Genomic DNA, 13,702 nt, shown 5'->3' with positions numbered 1-13,702 from the left:
TCAAGACTCAACTCCCCACTTTAGGGCCAGATTTTGCTGTGATTGATTTCAAAAGGAGCAGAAGCATGTCCTCTAGAATAATAATTTATTGCAAGGCCTTGCATATGCATATGTACACCACCCATTTAACTGTGCCTAGTTCACTCCACAATAAGGCTTGGTGTGCTCCAAAGCCAGTCTCTCTGACGCTCCAAACAGCCCAAGATTAATTGTGGGTTAGACCATGCACAATTGAATAGGAAGCAGTAGGGCACTCGCTGGTACAGCCAAAGTCTCAGTCGAGTAAACTTGTACAGTTGCCAAAAAGGGTTGGGAGCCACTGATTTACTATATAGAAACTTAAACCAAAAACAGGTGGCATTTTTAGAATTACAGTGAAAAAAAATCAATAATCAGTTTTCCCTGTGGCCTATCCCTGCATTGAAATACAAAATCAACTTTTCCTGCAGCCTCTGCTTTGTCTGCCTTTGGATCACTAGCAGGAAAGTGCTGTATGTTGAGTTGTGGTCTCATCCAAATAAGAAGGCTATCTGGCAGCTGCTTTTCTTATCAATGCAAAAACAAAGCTTCATCCTGACTGATTGAGAGCTGGAAGTTCCCTTAAATGTCACCATAATCTCAAATTTAGGTTCCAGTTCAAAGGAGATTTTGATTAGTATGGCGATTCAGCCAGTTCTTACGCAATAAACTCTCAGCTGTCTTACACACAATTTGTTGCTCTGTTCTTTTGTTTATCCTGTACTTCAGTGAAATCATTTTATGAGTAATGCTGGAATTCAGGAGATCTGGGTTCCATTTCTGGCAATGCTACAGATCTCCTGTATGATTCTGGGCACTTAATACTCTGTTCCCCATCTGTAAAATGGAAATAATATTTCCTTTTTCCTACCCTTTATTCTCTATATTTGGAATGTAAGTTCATGTCAGGAACTGTTGTTTACTGTGTATGTGCTGTCTGTGGATAGCATCTAGCACAGGGGTAGGCAACCTTTGGCACGTGTGCCGAAGACGGCACGCAAGCTGATTTTCAGTGGCACTCACACTGCCCGGGTCCTGGCCACTGGTCCGGGGGGCTCTGCATTTTAATTTAATTTTAAATGAAGCTTCTTAAACATTTTTAAAACCTTATTTACTTTACATACAACAATAGTTTAGTTATATATTATAGACTTATAGAAAGAGACCTTCTAAAAACGTTAAAATGTATTACTGGCACACGAAACCTTAAATTAGAGTGAATAAATGAAGACTCGGCACACCACCTCTGAAAGGTTGCTGACCCCTGCTCTAGCACAATGGGGCCCTGATCACAATTGGTGCCTTTAGGTATTGATGAAATACAAATAATAAATAGTAATAACTGGATCTATATACAGAACTTCCATTGCACTGACATCAGCAGGAGTCACAAGCAGTTGAAAGCTGCAGTATAGCTAAGGGATCCACAATGCTGCTGAGAGATGAGATTTTTGTCCCAAATACATATCCATCAACCTGCTTTGCCCTCTTAGATTCTGTTGGGTACTCTTTGCAGCTCTGTCAGTAGGTAGTTTTCTTTGTTCTTATTCAAGACCAGTTTCACTGGAAGAACTCTTGCAGCTACTGCTCTTGGAGTTTAATTTACACCTTTTTGAAATAACTATAACTTATGAAACTCTGACTCTGTCACTAGGGGAAATCAGATTGAAGTTTTCTCTTGAATAGTTGGGTTATTATTATAACTACTTAAAAGGTGACAGGATCTTTTCCTCAGTCATTTTCCCCCCATGAAGTGCTGAAAATGTCACCCAGTAAAACCCCAGATCAGAGTGTCATTTAAAAACACGTCTCATTAGACACTCAGCTCCTGTTATGACCCTGATAGATTGGTTGCTACTGAGTTTATGAAAAATGAAATGTGTCACTTTTCAGAGAAGCTTTAACTACATATTCCTTCCTCATTTAAGAAAGGAATGTCAGGCACTTATTAAATTGGTAGGATTTGGCCTACTTCTCATCCAATTCAAATACTAGAGACCTAAAGAAAAAAATACAATTGTTGAAAGCGATCGTTGTTTTTTTTAACAAGCAGCATTTGTCATGCCTTGCAGACTTTTGAAGGCAACACCAACTATGATACTCCTGAGCTACGGACTTTTGAACCCATAACAACCAGATTAATCCGCGTCTACCCTGAGAGAGCCACACATGGAGGACTGGGGCTGAGAATGGAACTACTGGGCTGTGAATTTGAAGGTAATTGCTCTGACAGAGATGAATGAATTGTATTAATTATTTTCATAGAGATACACTCTGGCTTGGACTACTGCTGAGCACAGCTGCTCCCATAGGAGTAGCACATGGAACTCTTGCTTTAGTAACTGCCATCAGTTCTGTTTCTTGGCCCAGTCAGCACCCTCACTAAGGACATTTGAATATGTCTGTGGCACTAAGTTATATATTATTCTTTCCACAATTCCTTTTGTGAATCCTTGTGATGGTCTCACTGCACAGAGTCTTTTGCTCCTTTAAGCAACCTCAGGATTACTTGTATATTACACAAGAGGGGTGTGCAGCACTTTTCAGAGAGACCAAAGATGTGTCCCTACCCCCAAGTGGTTTGCAATTGAGGTTAGTTATATGACATGACACAGGAAGAGAAGGCTTCTAAGAATGGGGAGGCAGATTTACACAAAATAAGATGACGAGGACACTTTCTGCAAGGTAGGCATCATGTTATCCACTGTGGTGGGTTTGATAGATTCGTTGAGTGGTTGTCATTGTTTTTTGTTTGTTTGGGCTTTTTGCTAATCAAGGCCCCAGTTCTGATCAGGCACCTAAAAGATAGATGGCCAGGCCAAGCAAAGTCGAGGGATCAATCCTGCAACAGTGCCCTGCAGTATCACAATGGCTTTATTTCTGTTATACCAAAAAAGTGATGTGCATTTGGTCATCTTATATGATGGATGATAGTGCAGTAGGGTGGCCGTTACAAACCATAAAGCTGCTGATCTTCTGCATTATTCTTATTAATATTTATGAAGCACCACTATTCAAGTCTATTGAGGTTCTTATACTAGTCCTATTACAGTAGTATCTGAGCACCTTCCAAAGATAAATTAAAGCAACAAGTATATGACATGTGGTTGCTTCTCTATTCCATTCCTCAGGGGAATGTGTGGGAGGTGTGTTGTTAAAACTGATGAGCTATATGCTGTTATTTGTGAAAGCCAGGTTGAAGAAGTGTGATTCACACTTGGCCTGCAAAGTGATGAAGTTGGAGGGAGTTCTGTTTCTGGGGCCATTCTCAATTCCTATGGGAGTTCTCAGTTCCTGCAGGTCATCGCCCTTGCTTTTGATCAAAGAGAGAAGATGCAATACTTGCCCAAAAGGCCCTTGCTGTCTTATGTGTGCAATCATTCTCCCATTGAACTCAATGGCAGTTTTGCTAATGATGTTCATAGGAACAGAATCAAACCCTAAATCAGACACACCAGACTACATAGTACTCTACTCAGAAGGAAAGTGGGAGGGCATAAAGACTCTCCCTTCTATGTATTCATTGATTCAAGGGCTGAGCACAATCACAGTCTTTATGCTCACCTGAACACAAGGGTGAGTGCCATTAGAATTACTAGCCACTCCAAAAGTGGTGAAGAAGTGGGTCCATGGCTCCACCACACTATCTTGTCCTGACCAGCAGAAGTGACTAGCCAAAGAAGGGATATAAATGGTAATAGGAAAGGAGACACAGAAGAAGTCACAACAATATGAGCGGGAGAAGGATCCAATGGGAATGATTAGCAGTAAGGTTTGCATGCAAGCAGGGCATTCAGAGAGGTTAGGATGAAATAAGAGCTGAAATGCAGGCAAAAGTGGGATTATACCGGGTCCTCAAGGTCAAGATAAGAAGCTTGAACTTGATTCAGAAGGCTAGAGGAAGCCAGTGAAGGGATTCATAGAGAGACATTTCTGACTTAGGGAATAGATGAACTGTCTATAGGGTTGCCAACCCTCCAGGATTGGCCTGCAGTCTCCCGGCATCGGCACTGATCTCCTGGTGACTATTGAAAGCAATCCGGGAGATTTTAATAGGATATTTTAAGAAAATGACATTATGTCATGTTAGGGGGAAAAATCTCCCGGAATATCTTCGGTCAGAATTGGCAACCCTAATGGTGTACTTCAGTTATGTAGAGACCAGTTCTTGTATGTAATTAGAGCTACAGTGTGCCTTTAAGGCACAGGCCTGCACACGGGCCCTGTGAATCCACCATGTCTCATCCAGAATGAAGCTGCTAGAGCAGGGGTCGGCAACCTTTCAGAAGTGGTGTGCCGAGTCTTCATTTATTCACTCTAATTTAAGGTTTGGCGTGCCAGTAATACATTTTAACGTTTTTAGAAGATCTCTTTCTATAAGTCTATAATATATAACTAAACTATTGTAGTATGTAAAGTAAATAAGGTTTTTAAAATGTTTAAGAAGCTTCATTTAAAATTAAATTAAAATGCAGAGACCCCCAGACCGGTGGCCAGGACCCAGGCAGTGGGTGCCACTGAAAATCAGCTCACGTGATGCCTTCGGCACACGTGCCATAGGTTGCCTACCCCTGTGCTAGAGGAACCTCAATCCATCCTGGAGTTTCTGGCATACAAAGGGACTGCATAACCTGCACCTGGCATGGCTGGCCAGCTCTGTGGGCTAATGCAGAGGAGGGAGGAGTCCAAGAGAGACACACATTATTGCAGGGGCTTTGAGTACAGTGACCAGTTGTTACTGAAAATAGTAATATTCCAGAGTAGATAAAAGCTTGAATCAAACTCCCTGTGCTGATTACATTGAGCCAGCTAACTGCCCCTGGCATAGCTACACACTCCTGATATAAAATCTAAATCTTATGTTTAAACAGTGTGTCTGGTGTCTGGGTTTGGTGATTTCCCAGTTGTTATCGCTGTTTGTTCGGCGGACATTGGGTTTTAGCCACGTTTTCTGGCACCTTTCACAAATCACAGCTCTTAATCATAATAACAAAAGGTCAGACCTTTATTGGATAGGCAGTGGCTATCAGAATATCATCACCAGCCATAAGCAAATCATGTGGCCAGCAGGAGCCACTGACATCATTAATGTCTCGTATTTATGAATATCTTTAAAAAAATAACCCTCAGACCTGCAAATTAAGCAATAGCAAGAGCATCGATAATCATGCTTTCCTGTCACTGTTACCCTGCATATACTCAGACAGTTCCTCTCCCACACAGGCTCTGAAGGGAGCAGTTATGTGTTGCCCACCATTTTTAATATTTTAGTTATACAAATACCAGGATGATGCTTAAAACAGTAATCAGAAGAGTGGGTGGATTAATATTGGTTTAAAAATTTCAAGGATTAATATTTGCTTAATTAATATTTCAAGGAAAGGAGGACTAAATTCAGATCAGCATAATCCTAAATTTTGTCCTGGCTGGTACTGGAGCTAAATGGGAACAAGGGATCCTGGAGATAAATCCTATGATCAAGCCAGGGCAGGATCCTGCCGGAGAGGCCTGCTGGAAACTCATGGTGGGACACATTTAGCTGCTGCTCAGAAAAAGAGCTAGTGGTTGTCCAGGGAAAAGAAGGAAGGAGCACACAAAAAGCTTCCCTGTTCACTCATATCAAAGGCTAATGCAAGGATGTCCCCCAGGCTAGTGCATGCTGCTGACTGATGTGTATGGGCTGGCTAGCAGAGTCCTGGGCCTGCCTCCCTAATGAGAGATCATGCATGCCTCTGGCTGTGGTGCATGGGCCCGTTGGGCAGTGGAGTCCCTCTCCTGAATGTGAAGTAAATACCCTGCTCTGTAGAAAAAAGGGCTCCCTCTGCCTCTTTCTTCCCCTTCACACAGTCTTCTGAACAGGCCTGCATTCCACTGCCCCAAGGGACATGGTATGGCCCAGAGGTAGGCCACTAGTGACGTATGTGGTATGTAGCAAGTGAGTATGCACCAGTCATGCCGCTCCTTTTCAGAGCATTCCCTCTCACAGGTGCACCCACAGGCACCCTGCTCTGCAGCAAAAGGATGGCTCTTGTACCAAATACAGCACCTCCTCTCTTCCCCTCCCACTTGCCCTGACCTCTACTCTGCCGAATTTCACCCTTCATTGGTAGGAGCATATCGCTCATCAAATTGTAAATAATAGAAGGATGTTACTATGTATCCCCCATTCCCTCCCTGCATTTCAGATCAAACACTCTTAATGGGAGGTTAAAGGGTGCAGGGGAGGGGGGCAGTGAACAGATCCTAGCAAGGAAATGCAAGGTGATTCTTTTCACCTACTGTAGCACATGAAGCACAGTATACTTTGTTCATCAAAATCGTGCAGCTGAGACTATGACAAGTCTCCAGATTACATTTTAATTGAGTAACCCTGGGATTTTGTTTCAGCACCTACATCGGTCCCTACCACTACAGAGGGCAATCCTGTGGATGAGTGTGATGATGACCAGGCAAACTGTCACAGCGGAACAGGTGATGACTACCAACTGACAGGTGCAGAAACCATCCTCATTCCATTGCAGCCTCATTTTAGTTCATGTTGATCACCAATTACCAGCTAAATGTCTGTCTTGATTGAATCACTCATGATGAATGGACATTGGTATGCAGTTTGTATTGTCTGCACTGTCACAACATAGGCATCTGCATTTTATATGTGACAATACTTTTGATTGTTTTCTCCACTGTGTAATTTTTGAGGCAAACAATAGTGACTAGCAGGCAGATAGGGCATTTTTGGACCAAGAATTGCATCTAATCAAATGCCCTATTTCACTTTCCCTTAGGAAAAGAATCCTGCACAGACCTTTAGGAGAAGTTTTATTCTGATACCAAGGGGAGCTTGCCATCTGGGGCAGGATTCCCCTCTCAGCCATTGCCCTTTCCCAGGAAGCCATTGAGTAAACAAACACACACATTCACACATGATCTAGCTCTTCTTCACCATCCCTCCAACACAGCCATATAGGGGGTGACTGCTAACTTCTTCGGGATGCCCCCACCAGCATAGAGATAGGAAGACAAAGAATCCAAAGCAGTGCTTTGCGGTGGGCTCAGATAGCCACAGACCAGAGTGTTTATGTTTCTTTTTTGTTCTTGTACATAGAGCCGCCTTCCCTCTGCATACATTGGGGCTGCATAGTCAGCTTAGGTATATTTCTGGGGCGTACGTATCTCAGAGGATTATGTTTCTGGTCTATTGGAAAGGGCCCTCGGTTAGCAGAAATATACACCTACACCTACACCAACAGGGCTTATTAAGTTATTGCACTATCACTCCCTTCCATGGTTAGCCTACAAAATCTGTATTGCTTCCTATATCCATTATATAAAATATGGCTTAAATTTGGCCCTCTGTCTGAGAGCACTTTGGATAACCTTAGATAGTTGGTGGGGGGGGGGGGGGAGTGGCATTGGAAGCAGTCAAGAGCAGATGCGAAAAACCTGCACTTTCAGCATCCATCTCCTTCTGAGCCTTCACTGTATTTCCTGTAAACACAAGTTGCAAACAGAGGGTTTTATTCATAGTTAAAAAATACAGATATTCGGAGCAGAAGTGACACTGCACAGTCACAGTCCCTGCTTTTCAAATCACAGTATCCCAGCTGATTTTTATTCTTTTGAAAATAGCCAAAGCAGTGAATCTGAAATAAGGAAATACCATCTGACTGCTAAATAGTTCAGAAAGCTTTCAGCATCAGTAAACCTTTGGATTTCTTGCATGCATATATCTCCAGAGCTGATTCAAAGAAATCTGGGGCCTTCTGTGATGACATTCAACTGGGGCCCCTAGTTGCAAGGCTCAAGTTTAGGAGCAGATGGTGAGTGGCTCAGGTGCCCAGTCTGAGGGGTGGGGAGAAGAAGGAAGGAGCACACAAAAAGCTTCCCTGCTCACTCATATTCACAGTCTCTGCTCTCCAGGGAGAAAGGAACTGCACCCCCGTATGCCTCTGGGGGCAGGAGGATATAGGCCATGGCCCCAATTGTCCACACTGGCCAACTCTACGATACACCACAGGGAGCAGTCTGAACCATCCAACACAGTGATGCAGCCTTCAGTCTTCCCTAAGTTCCGGGCCACTTGGGGAGGGAACAGAACCAGTCTCCTGGCTCTCAGTCCAGTGCTCTATTTCCACTGCACTACACTGCCTTTTTATATAAAGCTCGCCCATTGTTCTAGGCCCTGTTCAGACACATGGTATTTTATGGAGATAGTAGACATAACACAAACATGTAATGACACTAATTTAATTATTTGAGCGCTTTTTCAAAGTGTATAAAAGGAACATTTTATGCTGTGTAAATTGTGTGCCACACTACAGATACTGGACAGGTGAAGAGGTGATTTTTCAGCTTCTTCTCTTCTTTTGCTAGTTTTCAATTAGCATATGAAATGCTTTGATTCTCAGATGTATAACTCTGTCAGATTCACATGCCTGATGGTATATACACAAATGTGAGTATCAAAATAACCTTGTCTGACAATATAACTGTCATTACACTCTAGACCAGATTCTTCCCTGTTACACTTTGGCCCTGAATATAGCAAAATTATTTGTGTGTCTTCCTGCATAATCATCAGACTCTCTATTATATCACTCGCTCAGACAGAAAACCAATATAGCTTGGGCATTCAATTTCATTAAAACTCATCCTAGGCCTCATCTTTATTACACGTAAAACTTGCTGGTGAGGGAAGGGAGATTTGGCTGATAATCAGCAGCCTATTGCTTCATGAACAAGCGTTCCTCTTCCTTTACTTTTTGTTTCCTGTATCGATATGATGACAGCAGTAAATTACTGAGTGCAGGGTGGAATCCAGGCTTCACCCATTCCTTGTCTACCTGCTCCAATAAGAAAACCCATGGGATAGTTTCTCACTCTATCATGTGTGCCTGAACACAAGATCCATGCTGTCCATGTAGGGATATAAGAGAAGCTCTTCATCCATTTTTTCCCTTCCACAGGCACAAAGTCTGTGTCAGATTCTAGCCCAAATCCAGCTGAGCCTTGTGGAGTTTTGACGTGAACTCTTCTCACAACTTAGCTGTAAGACAATGCTGGGGAAGGATCCTGCAGTGGCTGGGGATGGACTAGGTTCCCTATGTAGATATTTTCTATCCTTTATTTGGGAGGCAGCATAGTATGGATGAGTGAGTGCAGAGGTGGGTTTTAGGAAGTCCTGAATTCTAGTGCCCTGCTCTGCCAGTGACTTGCTGTAAGTTACTTCACTTCTCTGCCTGATTTTCACCATTTATAAAATGAGGACAATCACAGTGAATGTTGTGAGCATTAATTAGTTAGTGTTTGTAAATGGTTTCTTAGATATAAAGCTCTATATAAGTGCTGTTTGTTATTATTTTCTATTATTCTCATGTTGATAAATCTCTCTCTCTCTCTCTCCCTGTATGAGATTTATGCATGCACATTCACATATGTATGTGCTTAGCCAGACAAACATCTCAGTAATATTTTACACGTATATTTAGAAACTTCCTAATGATTGTTGTGTCTTACTGTCCTGTTTCACATGTCATATCCTGTATAATTTATTTTTCAGGTGGTACTACAGTGCTGACTACAGAAAAGCCGACAGTAATAGACAGTACAGTACAGCCAGGTATAAAACAGAAATTTTCTCATAAAAATATAGTAAATTCCTTACCCAAATCTCATGCCAAAGACAAAAATAATGAATTGCAGCACTTCCTGGCTTTCTGTTCCTAAAAGTCTCTGAAGTAAAGAAGCATCTGGTCTCTGAGCTTTGTACAGTAAATATTTAACTCCTTTCATCCACATGTATATGCAGTAGACAGCAAGATATCCTTCTGCAAATGTCTAATGGGGACAATACTAGTTATAAACTAAACTAACTTAATCACACCACAAACTCTGTTTAAATGCAGCATACGCGTGACACTGTGTGTTTGCAAGCTCCAGATGAAAAAACAAACAGACACAATGGCAGATTCACTATTGACATCCCTCACAATTCTGCAAAACCAAGACAAACAAAGTTTGCCAGTTTTCTCCACCACAGAGTTGGCAAGTTTACAATATTATTTTCTAGCAAGTACTTTCAAAATGGGGTTATATAAACTGCTACCATAAACTTGCACTAAGAGGAAAGGAGCTGTCACTGGCAGCAAGTCATCTTTTCTTAATCAATACAATAGCTAACAGCTTTTACAATCCTTCATTTGCTACTTCCCCCTGCTTCACAGCCCAGGCTTCACAGCATTTGAGTTCTGGCCATTTTTAATATCCTGTACAATTAAAAAAAAAAACTCCTAAAAGTATGAGCAGCAATTTTAAATGCTCTGCATTAATAATTGTGGGCTGGTGAGGAGGTCAATGTTTAGTTACTCCCATTTCCTTTAGTAAAGCACAGCCAGGCACAGTTTCCCAAGTAATTTATTAACAGGGTGTGTAACTGTGTATCAGGGTTTCCTCCACAAAAGGACACCATCAGGCTTTGCTTCAAGCAAAAAGAATTGTGTTAATAATTAGAATGCTTCCTTAAGGACACTGGTGACCTGATTAAGAAGCAAAATTGACTTAGTTTAGAGGTTGTTTTTGTTCTTAACTTCTGAGTTCCCATGCTGTACAGGTGAAAACTTTCCCCCACCTTAGAATTTGTTGCCCTTGTCCTAGGTGTGTGTTTAGTCGGCATGTATTATTCTGAGCAATGTCCTGCTTTCGAGTCAAGATGGGATCTCGACAGACAGCTCTGCCTGCCTGTTCCTGTACCACCTCAATTAGAGGGAACAACCAGCTTGCAGGTAGAGCTGATCAGAAAAAGTTTGACGAAGCAGTTATCCATCGGAAAACGCTATTCTGTCGAAATCGAAACACTTTGTGACATCATGTCATGCTGTCAACATTTTGTTTTGGAGTAAAAAGGGGGGTAGGTCTAAAACATCCCAGTAGGACATTTTCAGAATGAAACATTTTGATTTTTCCTTTCAAAATGATTTTTTCTTTCTAACCTTCTTATTGTGTATTATATATTGTAACAAAACGTTCTGACCAAACCAAAGTGATTGTTTTTTAAATTGCTTTCACTGAGAATTTTGAAATTTTTGAATTTTGTTCCATATGGGAATGAAAACTAATTTGGAAATCTCAACATCCTCCATGAAATGGAATTTCCACTCTGCACACGGCTCCACTTGCAAGCTATGCTGAGTCTTGTTGGCTTGGGTGGACTGTTCTGTAATATGACTGACTACTTTTGGCTAGGGCAGGGGAGAGTCTTTCAGGATTTCATCATTGTCTTTCTTTACGGCTCCCCTCCCCCACCAGCACCGCCTTCTCTTGCCCTGTGATGAGCCAGCATTTTTCCAGCTAAAGACATTGCTCTGAAGCGCTCTTCGGAGCTTGCCAATGTTATTTCCCTGCATTGTTCAGTCAGAGTCACTTGTGTCACTAGGCACTACTTCCTCCCACAGCATAAGGGGTAAGCTCTGATCCCAAACTCCAATTCTCCATGTGGCAGCACATAACAAAGACTCACAGGCAGATGGGCAGCCACAGGGCCGGTTTTAGGCCGATTGCACCGATTCCCCGGAATCGGGCCCCGCGCCTTAGGAGCCTTTTTAAATTTTTAATTTTTTTTTACTCACCCGGCGGCGGTCTGCTCTGGGTCTTCGGCAGCATTTCGGCGATGGGGGGTCCTTCAGTGCCGCAGAAGATACGGAGCAGACCCCCCTGCTGCTGAAGTGCCGCTGAAGACCCAGTCCGCCACCGGGTATTCAAATCGGGCCCCGCAGGTCCTAAAGCCGGCCCTGGTCAGGCAGATACAATAGTGATGGTACCTGAAAAAAATGTTTATAAATTAAAACAAAAGTTCTAGAATCTTTGCACTGCCTCACTGCAAGACATCCTTAAAAGCTGCATAAAGGGGCAGCTGAGCATATTCCCTAACATTGGGGAAATCTCTAGTGATGTGAAGGCAGTGTGAGTGGCTCTCCATCACCCGGTCCTGTTGTCATAAGGGTTAGCCTTAGACATGGAATGGCATAAAGGGGGCAAGTAAGTTTGGAAGGGATGGGGTTGGGCAGAATGCAAGATCCCTATCCAGATCCCCAGCCTCTGTAGCTACTGGTTGCAAGCAGTGTAATTTAAACTAGCTTTGAAGTTGGTCTAAGTTATTCCAGGGACCTCTTTAGCCTCCACTGACCCAGGATTGGGGGAGTGACTTAGAGCCACCTTTCTCCACCCCCTCTCCTCAGCTGCACCAAGTGTAAATTCAGTACAGCAGACAGCTGAGCCCTCGGATTCAGTCCTGATTCTATTTAAATCAATGAGACTTTTGCCATTGATGTCAGGGGGGCTGAGAGTCCTAAAGAAGTTGGAAAAAAGAATGGTATCAAAAATGCTTAAAGGTTTGAATTTTCTTAGGAAGGGATCTAAACTGCTTGCAAAACTGTAAAAGTGTCGAGTCACCCAGACATCTAATGTAGCATTAAAAGTCCTGCCTGACAAGGAGACCACCTGACAAGTGTCATTCCTGTGCCTTGTCAGCCCAGTTCTTTTTAAACACCTCTCTTGCAGTGGCAAGGAACCGATTTAAAGAACGAAGTGGCATGCTCAACTCTTGCCTATTCACACATAAACCAGGTTGTGCATTTGCATTGTATGTGCTCAGTCGGTGTGCACAGCCCTGTGTCAATCAGGAAAGTTAATAAATCAAATGTTTTGTTTCATGCAACTGTAATAACTAGTTTACAAAAGATACATCAGGGAAAATGAGGGATCAAGAGCTATGACAAGAAACATTTTTAAGGTAGAGTGTGTCTGATTCTCTTTACACTAGGGCAACTTTACACCACTATAGTAGTGTAAAAGGACCTTAAAGCGTGTGAACATATAATTTATTTCCAGTTTAAGTCTGCTTTACACTGCCAGAGTAGTATATGAGAATACTGTAAATGAGAATCAGATCCTGTATGTCAGCATTGACGTGGTCCAATTATTTTGATAAATTTCCATTTTAATGTTCACATACCCCTGATTCACAGCATCTCTGAAGAGTTTTCTTCATGTCCTGAATGCCCCTCTGCTCCTTCTTGCCTCCAGTTGGTGCAACAGTAGAAATATGTCAGACTGTGTCCCAAGAAAGATAAATGGACTGGAAAGACACCCACACAGCTGGATTTTCAAATGACTAGCTTGTTCATATGCAGCATTGATGATTACAGCTGTGAGCAAGATGTAGCCTAGAAGTACAGCCATTGGCTACTTTCTGAGAGGATAAATTGGTTTAATTCCATACCACGTAAACCTATATTTTTAAAGAGTGGGGATTTTGCCACACATAACCAATTGCTTCTAGTATATACGACCTGATATGCATTTGCGCTATGGCCAGTTTACTCCATGCCTTTGATACAAAGCAAAACTAGCGATTGCTTAACTAGTCATGAGAGGATCACTGTAGTTCAGGGGGATCTTCTAGTGGCATAGAGCCAGTGTCAAAATGTCTACATTTCCTTTCTCACAGCCAGGGCCGGTGCTACCATTAAGGCGAACTAGGCGGTTGCCTAGGGTGCCAAGATTTGGGGGTGCCAAAAAGCGGTGCCCCCGATTTTTTTTTTACAGCATTCCTTCCCGAGCGCGCAGTCACCGCTCCACTTCTCCTGCCTCCCAGGCTTGCAGCACCAATCTTAGCTGTTTGGCGCCA

At 42.6% G+C, this 13,702-nt stretch overlaps 1 protein-coding gene and 1 long non-coding RNA gene across 5 annotated transcripts in view; one reads left to right on the top strand and one right to left on the bottom strand.

Moving 5' to 3' along the window:
- The window catches only part of LOC128833051 (uncharacterized), a 44,803-nt gene extending 35,058 nt beyond the window's left edge, over nt 1-9,745 (bottom strand). Inside the window, exon 1 of the long non-coding RNA XR_008444097.1 lies at nt 9,683-9,745. This is a non-coding gene — a long non-coding RNA (uncharacterized LOC128833051). The remainder of the gene's footprint in view (nt 1-9,682) is intronic.
- The window catches only part of NRP1 (neuropilin 1), a 141,020-nt gene that overhangs the window by 106,770 nt on the left and 20,548 nt on the right, over nt 1-13,702 (top strand). For 2 of the 4 annotated variants that reach the window (XM_054020933.1, XM_054020932.1), the window contains exons 11-13: nt 2,091-2,235; nt 6,406-6,489; nt 9,578-9,637. In XM_054020933.1, the coding sequence (XP_053876908.1) occupies nt 2,091-2,235; nt 6,406-6,489; nt 9,578-9,637 (289 nt within the window). Of the gene's footprint in view, nt 1-2,090; nt 2,236-6,405; nt 6,511-9,577; nt 9,638-13,702 lie in introns of all 4 variants that reach the window. The other 2 variants (XM_054020931.1, XM_054020930.1) reach the window with 1 other exon arrangement.

This window comes from Malaclemys terrapin, chromosome 2 (assembly GCF_027887155.1).
Source record: "Malaclemys terrapin pileata isolate rMalTer1 chromosome 2, rMalTer1.hap1, whole genome shotgun sequence".
NCBI classification, from domain to species: Eukaryota; Metazoa; Chordata; order Testudines; family Emydidae; genus Malaclemys; species Malaclemys terrapin.
Note: the sequence above shows the minus strand (reverse complement) of the source record. Positions and strands in the feature narration are given on the sequence as shown.